The sequence below is a fragment of the Mixophyes fleayi genome, chromosome 5, assembly GCF_038048845.1.
Source record: "Mixophyes fleayi isolate aMixFle1 chromosome 5, aMixFle1.hap1, whole genome shotgun sequence".
Lineage (NCBI taxonomy): Eukaryota > Metazoa > Chordata > Amphibia > Anura > Limnodynastidae > Mixophyes > Mixophyes fleayi.
In genome coordinates this window covers 135,683,132-135,699,357 of record NC_134406.1, presented here as the reverse complement: position 1 = coordinate 135,699,357, position 16,226 = coordinate 135,683,132, and the positions used below count along the sequence as shown (strand labels likewise).

Genomic DNA, 16,226 nt, shown 5'->3' with positions numbered 1-16,226 from the left:
CCTGAGTTACTATTGTCCTGTCAGCTCAGTTCCATGCCTCTACTCCATTATCTATATTGGATCACCGCTGCACCAGTGATTCTATTGCTGCTAGTCCTACTTACCTGTGGAGTCTAGATTCATCTGTCTCCTCCACTCCTGGCTCCTTCTACCTCTGCCCGGCACTCTCTCAGGAGACCGCAACCTGCAGGATAGGGACTGCAACCTGCAGGATAGGGACTGCTAAGACCATACCTCCTTGTGGGGGTTCCTGGTGAATACTACCTACCCGTTAGACTCCGCAATCCTGAGTGAACCGTATTAAAACCTGGCCGAACCAGGGGATCTACTGGTAATATGAGTAAAAATGTACTTCTAAAAAGGTGCCACTAATTTTATAGTGCCCATATAAATCCCCTTGGACTAGACTCTCATGTATTGTTGCATTGCTTGAATTCCTGGAACATACAATAGATATAAAAATACTGTAGGAAGAATAGTTCCAGGCAGTGAGATGACACTACAGAGACAATAAGGTTTGTTTTTAAACAGAATTCCTGAAGATTTATTTTACCATACATTAACATTACTTACATTTATTACATTACATTTGTTTATGTACTCGTATTAATGCTCACTTACTGTGAAATTCACCTTGATGGCCCAAAAGGAATTTTACCGAAAAGAGTGACCAAGGACCAATTACCGCTACCTCAATATAGTGTAAAAGCTCATGACTAAAAAGTCTCTACACACTCCAGCTAAATTAAGAATACCTCCAAAAATGCAATATCCACCAATTTAAGCTCAGTAGGATATGTCGACCTGCAAAATGAATCCTAATTTTTAAATTTATGAACCGCATTATTAGGTGTAGCTACCCTGAGCTTTGTATTGAATATCATATATGCACCGGTCCAGAAAATACTGTGTATGGTAAAAAGCAAAGATTTGCTCCTCAATTACCACTATCTTACCATGCTAATCAGTGTGTATGCACTGCACCATACCACTGAGTTAGGCAGAACTTTATTCTCTGAATGATGTCTACAGAGAAACAGTCAGCTACAGGATTATGGGCTTGAGACAGGAAATAAAGGGCAGGTGGTAAAAAAGAAGGAAATCTGATTTTCATAAACATAGCCTACAGCCATATAAACACTTGCTCAGATAACACTTTACACTCTTCTACTCATCTAGGCCTTGACATTTTCCATATGCAATAGTTTAAGGAAGGCCCTGCTCATATGTTTACAATCTATGGGACAATATGAATTTTAGGTTAGGTGGCACATATTACATACTGGTCCAGCTTGTTTGCATTTGAAAAAAATGCTTATTAAGACTATATTATCCAGTCACACAGCAATGTTGGTTTGGGGTTCAGATGGCTGTAAAGGTATAGAAGTAAAATAATTGTATGTTTTGAGTGAACTGTGTAGAGTGGTGTTAATAGGGTAGAATAGCCTAGTAAGCTTAAGATGATGGATCAGGGATTTGATAAGCTTGCTTACAGAGGTCAAGGGAACCCTTGAAGGTTTAGAGGCTAGGGGAAAGTCTTGTTGTATGGGGGAGGGAATTCCACAGAGTGGGTGCAGTCCGAGAAAAGTCCTGTAACCGGGACGAACATCAAGTAATTGATGTTGATAAAAGACAAAGGTCTAGGGTAGAATGATATTGGAGATATTTTGAGACAAAAGGAAGAGATGTAGGTTGGTGCAACTTTGTTAATGTGACAATGTGTTCCCACAGTGGGAATATCAGGCCAATGCTGCCTGTCACTCATTGTGCCAATTGACCTATATCGGACCACCTAGTTTAGTAAATGTTGCTCGGTGACCAGAACTAGCATTGTTTTGTTACCAAAGAGGGAGGGGCGGCTACCCACAGGAAGTAAGGAACAGCAGGGGACCCTGACATGTCACAAAGTAGCGGAAGGGCTTAAGAATGGGAGGGTCTAAGATCTGAAAGTTGGATTTGATTATTGACTGACCATTGTCCCAGCACGTTTCAAAACCAGGCTTGATGGCAGGGAAACAGCAGGTGGGCTACTGCTGAGGGCCTATTGTACCTCAACCCATTACCACCCAGGGGCCAAATACCACCAATGAAAAAGGATCAAGGTCCAGGGGTAGGCCCGGAGGGTGGGTTGGAAAGGACCGGGGGATTTTGAAGAAAGTTAAAAGGGAACCCTAGAGGGGCATTGTGGTCATTTTTGCTGTAGGATTTCCTTGGAGAAGGACGTGGACTGATCTTGAGCAGTTGTACTCTATCAGTGTCAGAGGAGATTGTTGAACCAGGAATCTGCTCAGTCAGATCGGGTGCTGTATCTTTGAGACTGATTTGTCATCACTCCATCAGGAGATACTCGTACATTCTAGGGAATTGGTGAGCCTACATCATGTATGGAAAAGGAAACCCAGAATCCCACCAAGCTGGTGAAGAGTTGGCCAAGCAGCCGGAATCAGCAAGTACATAGATCCACTGACCGGATTGAAACCCCTGGCCCATCTTTATAGTTCAACATGTTGCCAGGAGTTTGTGAGTGTTGGGACTGTGCGGTAAACTGCTGGGAAATTTGTTGGGGTTTTTGCTGACACAAGTGAAGTTACTGACACTGTTATATTTGGTGGGGGAATACGTTTCTCCTTGGGGAGCACTATTGCACTTACTTTGTGTGTACACATTTGATAAATAAAGAGGTTATTATCTCTTTCTTGCCTTGTTACTTGTGTGTGTGTGTGTGTGTGTGAAACTAGAGGTCCGGGTACCTAGAAAACTACGGTTCAAACCCCAGGTGATCTCACAGTTAACATCTTTGTATCTATATCGCATTTGGTAAAATATAGCTAAAAGATGCAAGTGTAGTCCAAACTTGAATGGAGTATCAGAAGGAAAAGAATTGTCAGGTATGTCTTGACAGTAATGAAAGACCAGAAACAATGTATCCTTTGGAAATTTGTTTGAAAAGAGACTGAGCTCAATACAAGTTATTGCCCCCCTGTTAAAAGTAACAAAATGGACATTTGGAAGTCACATTTACTTTACCATCCTTGCATGTAACCCGGGCATCAATGGTACCAACTATTATCATTGCTTAGATAGGATTGTTTTCATATTGCTTAGTTAGGACTGCATTTATAGTTATTGCATTTAGAAACTGTGGGTGTGAAACACCACCTGCGACAGTGGAGGGGGACAATTACATGCCTCAGCACAGGCCTCATAAAAGGGGTGAGGTCTCAGCACGACACGCTCACGTTACTATGGGGAGAAGTCAAGTGACATGGGCATGAAAGCGCTCAGCGCCACTTGGCTAGGCAAAGCACGTGGGACCCAAATCTATAAAAGTCCTCGGTTTCCCACAGTGAAAGGTAATGTGAGGAAGTGAGGTCCCAAAGCATTGCCTGGGAGTGGGTGCGCGGCGTCTGAATATAGGGGCAAGTTTGAATATCCCCTCAGGAGAAAGGAGACCACTGCCATGTAAGACAGGGGAGAGAGTAAGTCCTGTAAAAGCTCCTTAACATGAAGCGGGAGGACACCAAGTAACATGGGGGGGGGGGGGGAATGTCATGGCTTATAGCAGCATGACTGCAAGACTAATAGAGGGGAAGGTGTCCCCATGCTAAAGAAGAGTCCAGAGAGGGAAAACGGCAATGAGAAGGGGGGAAAAGTTGCTGTAAGTGACAGTTAGCCTGCAGTTTGTGTGAAGATATCCTCAGGAGTCAGAGGGTTGATATAGGGAGGTACCATTTTGTGTATATCATGGGCTGAGTACATTTCAGAGGCAGCGTCAAAGGTCCAAGCAAGTGAAGTGTCACTCTCACAGAGGAGGAGTGAGATGCAGTTGGGAGTACATAGAGAAAGTGTGCGTCAGGACTGCAGAGGAGACAAGATGACAACATCTAAGGCTCTAAAAAACTGCTGTATGCGATATGTGAGCTGTACATATTTGTTTTAGTGTTATTTGCAACCATTGAAGAATGTGCTGGAGTGAAGAAGGATTGTAACTAAAGATGTTCTATATTTTGATAGAATAGTCTGGGGTCTGATTCATTAATGATCTTAAATGAAGAGGTTTCTTATTTCAGTCTCCTGGACAAAACCATGTTACAATGCAAGCTAGGTTTCTGTTTTGCACATAAGTTAAATACTGACTGTTTTTTCATGTAGGAGACTAAAATAAGATACTTCTTCATTTAAGATCCTTAATGAACCAGGCCCCTGGTGCCCAACTTATTGTGACCTTTAATGCACTGCACCAAAAAGTTACATCACCTGTGTCCCACCGTCAAATAGACTTTGTACAAAAACCTGCATGTGCAGGGACCTTCAGGTCGTTAACACCCATGCCCATTAGGTAGCCGGGACTAGAGAAGGAGGTGCACTGCCTTACCCACGTAACGTAACTTACCACCATGGGGTGACAGGGGGTTACATGTGTTTAAAGAGCAATAATATGTTTGAAATAAAGAACCCTGAAACCAAATGTCCCATTCAATAGCTGCAAATAATAGTAATAATAAAAATAATAATAATGGCACAATCTGCATTATTTACACCCTATTTCCAACATATTTACAATTGTCTATTGACATAGCATCATTATAATGGCATTTTAAGGGGTAAAAAATTCTAGCTGCTATATGTAAAACCGTTTGTATGGGTGAAATCTACTTAGGGGAAGGCCAGTAAGAAGGGAATTACAATTTCAATATGAAAGATTATGAGTGCATTAATTGAATATTTTGCAGTGTTTTGTGTGAGATATGTGTGTATTCTGGAAACACTTTTTAAATCTATGTAACATGATTAGGATACAGATTGGATATGGAAAACAAAGGACATTTATGAGTAAAGGATGGCACCAAGGAAGCGATCTTGAGGGTTAGGGTTTATTGTCTGGTTGTTAACAGAAATATAGATATCTGGTAGGTAGCTTTTATTATCTGGTGGGAATATTATTAGCTCAGTTTATGAAAGATTGAATTTCAGGTGGTGAAAAGACATCCAAGATTAAATAGTAAACAGACATCCAGTAATGAGGGCCCACACAAATATTGAGAGATCCAGAGAATATAGATATATTTGGGTATCCTCCACATATAGGTAAGACGGAAATACAAAGCAGCTTATTAATTTTCCAAGAGAATTAGAATAGACAGAGAAGAGCAGAGGACCTCGGATTGAGCTTTGCAGTACTCCAACTGAAAGAGGAAATGGAGAGGAGATGGATCCAAAGGAACGAAAACTGAAAGGTTGATCCAGACTGGGACATATGCCAGTTCTTGCATGAAATTGTTTTGTACGTACTCAAAAAGTGGGTGCACGCATATGCAGACTTGCACAATTCTGGCATTACGCCTACCTGTGGCTGAAGAGGCAGGACAGGACGTGGGAGCAAAGGGACATTCTATCATTGGGAGAGCACAGTAAAGGCATGAGTACACAAATGCAGCTCACTCAGATCTACAAAAACAGGCATATATGTCCGTTAAGTGACGTATCTTTTGCACCTGCTATAGGGCAGGTGCAAATATTCGCTGATGATGATTACTTGTCTTAAACTGGTTGCATATGTTGCTGATGCGGACAAATCTTGAGATGTGAAAGGCTCTGCATTTGTGCCCTTTGTTTTGTTTTTTTAAGAGTAATTTACTCACATTTTCTGATGAACTCTGCATCAGCCCCGAAATAGCGGCTTGAAAAGTAGGATGAGAACCAGGACAGGCCAGTGTCCTGAAGATTTAGGTAATGCTTTGTTTGTATGCGAAGACAGTGGTCAACAGTATCAAATACAGCAGACCGGTCCTGGAGAATTAGAAGTGATTAATGGCTTTCGATTTAGCAGTGATAAAATCATTGACCACCTTAGTCAGTTCAGTGTTGTAACCAAAATCCTGACTGAAGTGGGTCCAATAGGTTGTATGAGGTAAGGAAATGCATGAGGCAAGTGTACCCAAGCCTCTTAAGAAGCTTGGATGGGTATAGGAGCAGAGAGATGGGGATGTAATCTGAACGACAGTTTGGGTTATAATTTGTCATAATCATTGAATGCTTGTATAATAATGGAAAGATACCAGAAAAGTAAAAGATATTACAGATTTTAGGTAATACTGAGTTGAGCACAAGAGGTTTTGACTGATTTGTGATGGTGTAGGGTAGGTAGTGTATGTAGTAGCGTAGGAAATAAGAAGAGAGTAAATACTTTATCTTAATTTGTGGGATTAAATGAAGAGACTGTGCCAGATGGTGCAGGGAATGAATTGAGTAGGTTGTTGAGTCAATTCTTGCTTATTTATCTCCAACAATCCCTTATGGAAGTGATGTTGCAACATATGCCTATATAAATCTCTCTCTATGGACCACAGTTGAAATTTAAACAATATTCCTGCAGTCTTTTCTCCCTGTTGCGGAGCACAGTTTATAGCCTTTTTTATAGAAGTCAAATCCAGTTTATACAACAGGCTAGATGGAAATAAAATTCAAAACTGAGCTTCCAGTGTATTTAAGGCAGAAGGACTGCAACTGTACATCCATTTGAAGAAGAGATACAATTCAACACACTTTAATCTATTTTATGGGATAGGTACTCGATAAATAAGAGATATCAGCTATTGTGGAAAGCTACAAAAGTGTTCCTATTAAATAGAACAAATAGCACATACTCTGTGCATTAAATTTAAGAAGGAAACCAACAGATGCTTGTTACCACAGCCAAAATGTTGATGGGATGCATGTCAACCTAATACATGCAATAATTTATCTATCAAAGAAAGCAAATACACATTTTTAACAGAAGCAGTATCTGCAGTTGTAACAATGACCAATTCCTAAAGATGTACAGTCATGGACAAAAGTTTTGAGAACTACACAAGTATTGGTTTTCACAAAGTTTGCTTCTTCAGTGTTTTTAGACCTTTTTGTCAGATGTTACTATGGTAGACTGAAGTAAAATTACAAGCATTTCATAAGTGTCAAAGGCTTTTATTGATAATTACATTAAGTTTATGCAAAGAGTCAATATTTGCAGTGTTGACCCTTCTTTTTGAAGACCTCTGACAGCATGCCAGGACAAATTGCAATCAACTTCTGGGCCAAATACTGACTGATGGCCACCCATGCTTGCCTAATCAATGCTTGGGGCTAAGTTTACTAAGAATCGAGTTTGGTGACTGCTTGAAACCACCATCCATCTCCGTCGGTTTAGTGGTCCAAACCGCCGCATCTACTATAAGGCGGTTTGAGGCTTATTTAAAATGAATGACGATGTATGGCGGATTCAAAAAGCTAAACCGCCGGCGGTTTGGTTAAAACCACCATTTAAAAGACAGGACAGGACAGTTTTAATACCTGTTTCAAAATGGCTTGATAGCTTAAACATGCTGTTTGAACTAATTTGACATTAAGAACATAAGAGAAAGCACAATTGACATTTAAATTTGGGCAATCATTTATTGATTAAGGGGCAAAATTTATTTAATATTATGTTATTGGGGAAAAATTGTTTTCATTACATTAAGGGGACAAAATTATTTAATTATTATATTATTTGGGCACTATGTAATGCCAAATTGTGCAACATAAATAATTATATCCACCATTAACAATCAGTTAATATTATAAATTCACATTTTCCACATAATATAATGCTACAATATTGTCCGCTGTATGTTCATCATTGTTAAAATCGGGACAGCGGTTTGTAAAGTGATGGTTTTGAAAACTGTCAATTCTGGCCATTTTAATTGCGGTTTGGGCTTTAGTAAATCCAGCGGTTTCAAAACTGTCGAAAAAATAGCCGAAAAGCTGTGGATTGAGCAAACCACCCTTTAGTAAATCTAACCCCTGGAGTTTGTCAGAATTTGTGGGTTTTTGTTTGTCCATCCTCCTCTTGAGGATTGATCACAAGTTCTCAATAGGATTAAGGTCTGGGGAGTTTTCAGGCAATGGACCCAAAATTTTGATGGTTTGATCCTCAAGCCACTTAGTTATCACTTTTGTCTTATGGCAAGGTGCTCCATCATGCTGGAAAAGGCATTGTTCGTCACCAAACTGTTCTTGGATGGATGGGAGAAAATGCTCTTGGAGGATGTTTTGGTACCATTCTTTATTCATGGCTGTGTTCTTAGACAAAACTTGGCTGAAAAGCAACCCCACACATGAATGATCTCAGGATGCTTTACTGTTGGCATGATACAGGACTGATGGTAGCACTCACCTTTCCTTCTCTGGACAAGCTTTTTTCCAGATGCCCCAAACAATCTGAAAGGAGATCCATCAGAGAAAATGACTTCACCCCAGTCCTCAGCAGTCCAATCCCTGTACCTTTTGCAGAATATCAGTCTGTCACTGATGTTTTTCCTGGAGAGAAGGGGTTTCTTTGCCGGCCTTCTTGACACCAGGCCATCCTCCAAAAGTCTTTGCCTCACTGTGCGGGCAGACGCTCTCACACCTGCCTGCTGACATTCCTGAGCAAGCTCTGCACTGGTGGTGTCCCGATCTCGCAGCTGAATCAACTTTAGGACACAGCCCTGGTGCTTGCCGGACGTTCTTGGGCACCCTGAAGCCTTTTTCACAACTATTGAACCTCATCTCCTTGAACATCTTGATGATCCGATAAATGGTTGATTTAGATGCAATCTTACTAGCAGCAATATCCTTGCCTGTGAAGCCCTTTATGTGCAAAGCAATGATGACTGCACGTGTTTTTCTTGCAAGTAACCATGGTTAACAAACGTAGAACAATGATTTCAAGCACCTCCCTCCTTTTAAAGCTTCCAGGCTGTTATCCTAACTAAATCAGCATGACAGAGTGATCTCCAGCCTTATCATCAACACTCTCACCTGTGTTAACGAGACAATCACTGACCTGATGTCAGCTGGTCCATTTGTGGCAGGGCAGAAATGCAGTGTAAATTTTGTTTTTGGGATAAAGTTCATTGTCATGGCAAAGAGGGATTTTGAAATTAACTGCAATTCATCTGATCGCTCTACATGACATTCTGGAGTATATGCAAATTGCCATCATAAAAACTGAGGCAGCAGATTTTGTGAAAAATAATATTTGTGTAATTCTCAAAACTTTTGGCAATGTCTATATGTATCCTTCTAAGTGAAAGAACAATTTAATGACAAATAGTTTCAAATCAGGCTTATGGGGGCAAATCCTGGACCTGGAAGAGTAGAAACTGGGGAAAAGACCTATTGAACAATTGAACAGTAAGAGAAGCTTAAAGCACTTGTATGGCTTGGAGCACTAGACAAATTTGTTCTAGCAGAGAATGCTCTTTTTATATCTTTATAATAAAAGTCTGACTGTACTGTGAGAACATCCTTGGGAATAACCTCCACAGGGTAATGATAAGATGACACACTAGAGGACTGTATAGTGTATAACCAAAACCCTTCACAATTAAATAAGCTTTAAGGTACTCTGAAGTCATGAGATCTTAGCTGTAACCAATGCAAGAGCAACAGCATGGGTCCGTCAGTGCAGAGTATGTTGGTAGACTTGGGCATCAGGCTGGTAAAAAAAAAAAACTAATACTATAATGCAGTAATGAATCATAAATCAAACGATTGATCAGTGACAGAAAACATTTCAGAGCTGATGTCAATGAAGAATTTACAGTAACTAGCAAGAGTTTCCAGTAATTTACACATTAGCACATGTACTAGAAAATATGCATACTTGCCAACTTTTCCTCGCTGGCTTCTGGGAGATGCCGGGGGAGGTGGGCGTGTGGGGATGAGGCTTGACGAATCGCATCATTTTGGCACCGCCCTCTAAACAACTCACAATTTTGGCCAATTACAACAGGGGGTGGGGCTAATATGACAATATTTGTGTAATTAAGCCCCGCACCCCACCTCTTATCTATTGCAAAGGCGAGAACTGGGAGGTTGCCCTGCTCTCCCGGGAGGTCTCCCGGAAATGCAGGAATCTCCCAAACATTCCAGGAGAGTAAGCAACTATGCGTTAAAGAAAAGCGGTTAATGAATCTCTAGAGACTGAAGTGTCTTTTACATTTCTATCTCCGTTACTAAAGTCATGTTGTCTAACCTGTCAGTCTTTGATTAAATCTTGGTCTCCATGAAAATAGCCACTTCCATAGGCATCAATACATGGACATAGGACACAATTTCTGAACTGTGTCATCATGCCACAGATTGCGAAGCCAACCACGTCTTGTATTTGCTCAGTATCAAGGAGAATGCCAGACTCTTCAGGGAGTAAGGGAGATCACCCCTATTTCAGGGAGTCTCCCTGACATTCAGGGAGAGTTGGCAAGTATGAAAATATGCATATAATCAAACAAAGAATTACAGATTGGGACAATATTTACAGATTAAAAGATGTCCGTCTCTATGGACATAAACTGATGTAAACTCAACAACTGGTTGCAAATGCTTGTTTTGTAATAGAGTACTATTAACTACAAAAAACAGACATACTGCATGTGTACAACACAGTCTAGATTGAGTTGAATGTGCAATACAGGGTTGGCCATGTAAAAAGTACAATATGAAGAAAATCAATAGCACATTTTCATAGCAATACCTGCAAGAAATATTATGAGAGCCATTTTAAAGGGTACAAAAGTCTGGGATCCATAGAACATGCTTGCTTGGAAATCCCTTAGTTTCAGAGGCGATAGTATAACAATTAGTTTGGATACTTGAGTCTATACATCAACAGATGTGCAATGGTTCATTGCTCCAATATTTAATCCCTTCTGATATAATTCTGAGTACAAGAGACGTTATGGAACAGATTCAAATTCTTCTAATAATCACAATTTCCTGTCCCCACTGTATCCTGAGCTTATGTTATCTCTGGAATGATTTCAAAATAATTATACCTTCTTATTTAATTCATATACTAAGGGTATTAAACAATCGCATAGGTACTCAGGTGGCAAGAGGCTAGAGTGTGTTAAGGTTCATTACTGATTATGTAGATAGAAGAAAGAATGTAAATTGTATTTTATATTTAATTTGCAAATAATCTTTATTTGAATATGTAACATTCATGTCATAGTGACTATTATATTTTTAAACATTTTAATTAAATTTTTGGAATCATTTATTAATGAACATATGCCTTTTTTTGTACCAACGTAAATATCAGCGTAAATGAATAAAAATAAACCAAAACACATAGGTATGCTCACATGCGTGCGGGCTGCAAGCTGTGAAAAAGAAAAGAAGGCTTCTGCCACAAAATATGTAGATAAAAATGCAAAAAGACACTTGGGATTTTCACAAAATGCCTCCAGACTCTGTGGAGGGGAAAAAAAATCCAGTCTTGATCATTGATCCTGCAGTATAAATCATTTTAGTTTTGCATCACAGCATTAAATCCATTTCCTTACTACACATGTGCACCAATAATGTATAAGCATATATCAGTATATAGTTTTATTGTATCATTCACTTGTGTCTCCTTACGCCTGAAGAGGCAGAATGGGAGCAGGCAAAGCAAGGTAAGAATAAGTAGAAAACAAAAAGGTGTGTTCACATAATTGCATCATAATACTTCAGAGGTATGTATGCTGGAAGACTAGTGCAAAGATATGCAATGATGATGATAATGGCCATCAGCAGCACTACCTAGCCTCTACTGATTGGCTAATTTCATATTGACCCCTCCAGCTGATACCATTTAAAGCATTACCGCCACGTCAAATTGCAGCCAACCTATTCACATTGTTTAATAACGTTTTAATTTGACCTACTATAAGAAAGACGTTTCAGATTATATTTAATTTGCATTGTATTTTGTATTTGTATTTAATTACCTAGAATATTCTTGTATTTACTAACTGCCAAACAATATTCTCACTTGTTTATATGATGCTTTATTACATTATTAAATTGTATACAAATACGATAATGTGCGTTGTTATGAGCGTATTGTCGCTATCCAATAACGATTGTCGAATCTCGATTTTGTGTTTCCAACGCACAAATATTTATTCTCAAAAAGTAGCAGAATAAATCAAGCGAAAAAATAATAAGTACAGCCGTTACTTATCGCAGGCGCTCTGGATCCAGTGAACAGTCATTCAGTCCTGAAGTCTGTGGTCTAGGTGACTGAACACTAGATGAGGAGCTGCTGCTTATATGCAAACAGAAATACAGTAAAACAATGCAAAGGTGTGGCTTGCTTCTATTGGTCCAGGTTTCAGGAGGGTCCAGGGGGTTGCAGATCATAGGCTAGTTTAAGCTCAGGAATCCAAAGGAGGGGGTTATCTCTCCAGGGGATGGGTTCTGATCTTCCCGCCAAGATTTCTAATCATAATAGTCCATAATTCCTTAACATTAATAACTTGCTTATGCACTCTGCGATCCCTTCGCAGAGTGAACCGGACAGTCGCAAATGTGAAGGGGATTAGTATGATACCACACATGACATGATTCCTTCAACATGTACCATATGGTTTACTGATATACATAGAACTTATAATATAACACATAAACTCTACTATATTTCGACATAAATAACTATGTGCTGCAACTACCATTAATGTGTACTATTTTACAAATGTGAGTGTTTGTGCGAATGCATGTAAAAGTGTAAATACTGTTTGTGCCACGTGTTGCGGCCGCGTACGCCCTTTCACGCCGTAGCGTGCCATACGCATCTTTTCAAACAAAGACAACCAAGTTTGCTTGATTTTAATTGAAATGACTTTATCCAATTTGCTGACTTCGACAGCATTTACTATGAACATTGTAATTCCACATTTCTACATTACCTCTACTCATAAGTATACATAATTTTACGCCTGACAAACACCTAGTGCAAATGCTTTCGTTTTTGAGCACTATGCTTCTTGAAATGCATTCAACTTATCATATGCACATAAAACCATTTTAATATATGTGGATCGTTTCCTACATACATTTGGAGTACAAATGCGTCCACTTCTAAATGAGCTCCTTTATCACACAATAGGTTGTACCTAATATTTTCAACTGTCTTTGAATTATTTCTTACTTGCATACATTTGAGCATTCCAGTTTTCCAAAGTAAATGTTTAATCTATTAAGCTATCCTCGATATGTTGATCCCATCTGAATCATAGGAATTAAGTGTACTGAGAACCAATTTTTTTATTGTATTGCATGCGAAAATATAGACAATCTATAAGACCTACAACTAATATTACTCAACTAACAAAGGCTCTACCAGATGAAAAAAATTGTGATGTGATGAAGCAGATGCTGATAGAGCAATCTCATTATCCAACTAAGAAATAATTAGGTAGGCAGTAAATGCTTACCTTTGTTAGTCCTAGCAATAGTCTAAATGATATCAATCCTATCTTAATATTTATATGCTATATATAGATTCAAATTAAGCATTTGCTATGACAGATTTAGTGGCACTAGCAAGCATAGGTTTTGGTATAAGTCTCACATTCTATTATAGTAAATACAATTTATTAAACATTAATATTCTTACCATATTTTGCCCACATATCGTGCCTTCAGCTGCCGGCATAAACTTTGTCTCACATTTTCTTCCAACTCTGTGACACCAAAGTGCTTTACATATATCCTAAATTAAAACAAAAACAACAATTATACACAATCAGACCAAGTGCCATATAATACATCATTAGAATCAAAAGATCAATATTGTGTTCGTTGTTTTCTGTGGTAAATTTGGATATTCATACAAAAATTATTAAAACACGAAACTCTAAATATAGCTATAAAACCCCTTGTGTAAACATCAGGAATCAAATGTATTCATTTGATGACTTCACTTCAACCCAGCTGCTGGTAGGTGGCAGACAATGCTTACTATAGTTCAAACTATATAGTGCCTTATAACTATTTGTACCTTTATAACCTTAAATAAGACCTGTAATGTACTTGTCCAAAAAACTCATGCTATTTGATGTGATAGAATCTGAGATCATTGGAAAAGGAAATGCTCTTCATGTTTTGTTAAAGGTTTATAGCTATTTGTTTATAATTAGGCAAAATTATAATGCAGAATAAACATGTCTTGACATTCAGTAAGTACATAGTACTTTCATATAGTATTAGTCAGTGGTCAAAGTGGAAATTTAAAAGCGGCAGTATGAAAAATGTAAATGAATGGAATTTGATAGTTTTACAATGAAGTAGGGATGCTCAGGCTCAGTTTCTTTCAAATGATTGCCCCCTCCCCGCCAACGTCACCAATCTGAGTACTTTCCCACATCCTCGGAACTCAAATCGAGGCAAAACGTCATCAGCACGTCGTCGGATCTCGTGAGTATTGGATTCCATAAGTACCTCCCTCCATGGAGATCCGGCACCATTTCTTAGACAAACACAGGAGGGGTAGCAGCGTTCTTGTCAGTCTCCAGTGACATTGCTCTGTGCCATTGCTCATACAGAAACAGGAGGGGTGGCAATGTTGTTGTCAGTTTCCAGTGCCATTGCTCACACAGATACAGAAGGGGTAGCAGAGTTCTTGTCACTCACCAGTCTCCAGTGCCATTGCTCACACAGAAACAGAAGGGGTAGCAGTGTTTTTGTCTACATTTGAATTGTCAACCTAATAAATACGATCTACATTTCAATTGTTGTCCTAATACTGTCAATTTCATTATATTGTCGACTTTCTAACCTTGTTTAGTCTGCTGCTCATCAATAATATTATGTCAATCCGCCATAAGCATGGGTGGGAGTCCCCAAGGACAACTCCATCTTGCACCACTTTTCTTTCCTGACATTGCTGTGAGACAATGTTTCCTACATGTGATATAAACTGCAGTGTGTTTGTGCCGTTGCTCTATCACTATTAGCTTAGCTGCCAAAGCCCATTAGTAGCTTGCTTTCTGGGGGTCCAAACAAACAAAGCACTTCAGCCACAAAAATGGCACTCTTTGTCGCTGAAGTGCTTGATTTGTTAAACTGTATCTGCTACCTCTCCTGTTTCTGTGTGAGTTTGTTGAACCTTTTTAACATATGGCTGGGTGGAAGGGCCCAAGGACAATTCCATCTTGCATCACTTTCTTTTCTGCCACTGCTGTGTGGCATTGTTTCCTAGATGTGTTATGAACTGCTGTGTGTTTGTGTCATTGCTCTGTCGCTTAGCATCCAGCCAGCTCGCTGCCGAAAGTGGATGAAAATAATATTGTGACCTGTGAGGTGGTCAAAATTGATTGGAAATCACTGGGAATTAGTGTTATTGAGGTTAATAATAATGTAGAAACAAAAAAAGAGCCAAGTTATGTGATTTTAGCAATTTTTAAGAAAAATACAGATCCAAAACCAACAACCTGTATGGGCGGTTTTGCCAAAACCAAAATACGAAGTTAATACAGATACAAAAATAAAACACGAGAGTCAGTGAACATCTCTGCTATAAAGATAGTAGTTAAGAGGAGGTATAGTATATAACTGTATACCAGCCCACTTCGATATCTGGTACTAGTATCATATAGTATTGGTCAATTATATCAAACAGTAAAATGTGTAACAGCTCTGTTTGAAAAGATCAAAAGAGTGAGCTCATCACACTTTACTGCTGTTTCATTACTTTGCACTGAACAGATCAGGAGTCAGATTAACCTGCAATATGCAATAGCAATAACTGACTACAGTGTAGGAAAAGTCACATGCTGGTTCTCAAACTGAACAAATGAAAATATTTTTCTCCAGTGAGGTGTGAATTTTTACAATGACAAATCGACACTGGGCGCACATGCTGGGCACTGAGATTGAAATACAGACATAGGGTCCGATTCATCTTCGCGCGTATGTCCATTTGCTTTATCTCGCATGAAATAGCTCTGCGAACGGTCATAATTGGACCTTTGGACATGAATTGCATGCTATTGCATTCAATGACATAATGCAAATAACACTACTTAAGAGGCGGAAAGGGGGAAATAAGGTGGGGACTAATATAGGCAAAGTACAGTAAGCGTGTTCCCATGAAGATTCGGCTGGTTCAAGTCCTGGGTTTCTTGTAAGTGCGCTTGGTTACAGCCGTATCATTTGCACCCACTACTAGTCAGGTGTAAATGCCGATTGACAGTGATGACTGTTACTATGCCATATCTTTGATTTCAAAAGTACACACATGCATGCCACTATCTAGCACAGAACATTTATATTGCAAGTAAAATGGACTATAAAAACACAATGTATATACAGTACGCTTTGCGAGCATCTTTATATATTTAATGTAATGGAAAAAATGAAGAAAATATTTCTATAAATGATTATACTGT

At 39.1% G+C, this 16,226-nt stretch overlaps 1 protein-coding gene across 1 annotated transcript in view; it reads right to left on the bottom strand.

Moving 5' to 3' along the window:
• The window catches only part of ADAMTS16 (ADAM metallopeptidase with thrombospondin type 1 motif 16), a 377,420-nt gene that overhangs the window by 176,675 nt on the left and 184,519 nt on the right, over positions 1-16,226 (bottom strand). Inside the window, exon 11 of the mRNA XM_075212833.1 lies at positions 13,454-13,549. Coding sequence (XP_075068934.1) covers positions 13,454-13,549 — 96 coding nt within the window. The remainder of the gene's footprint in view (positions 1-13,453; positions 13,550-16,226) is intronic.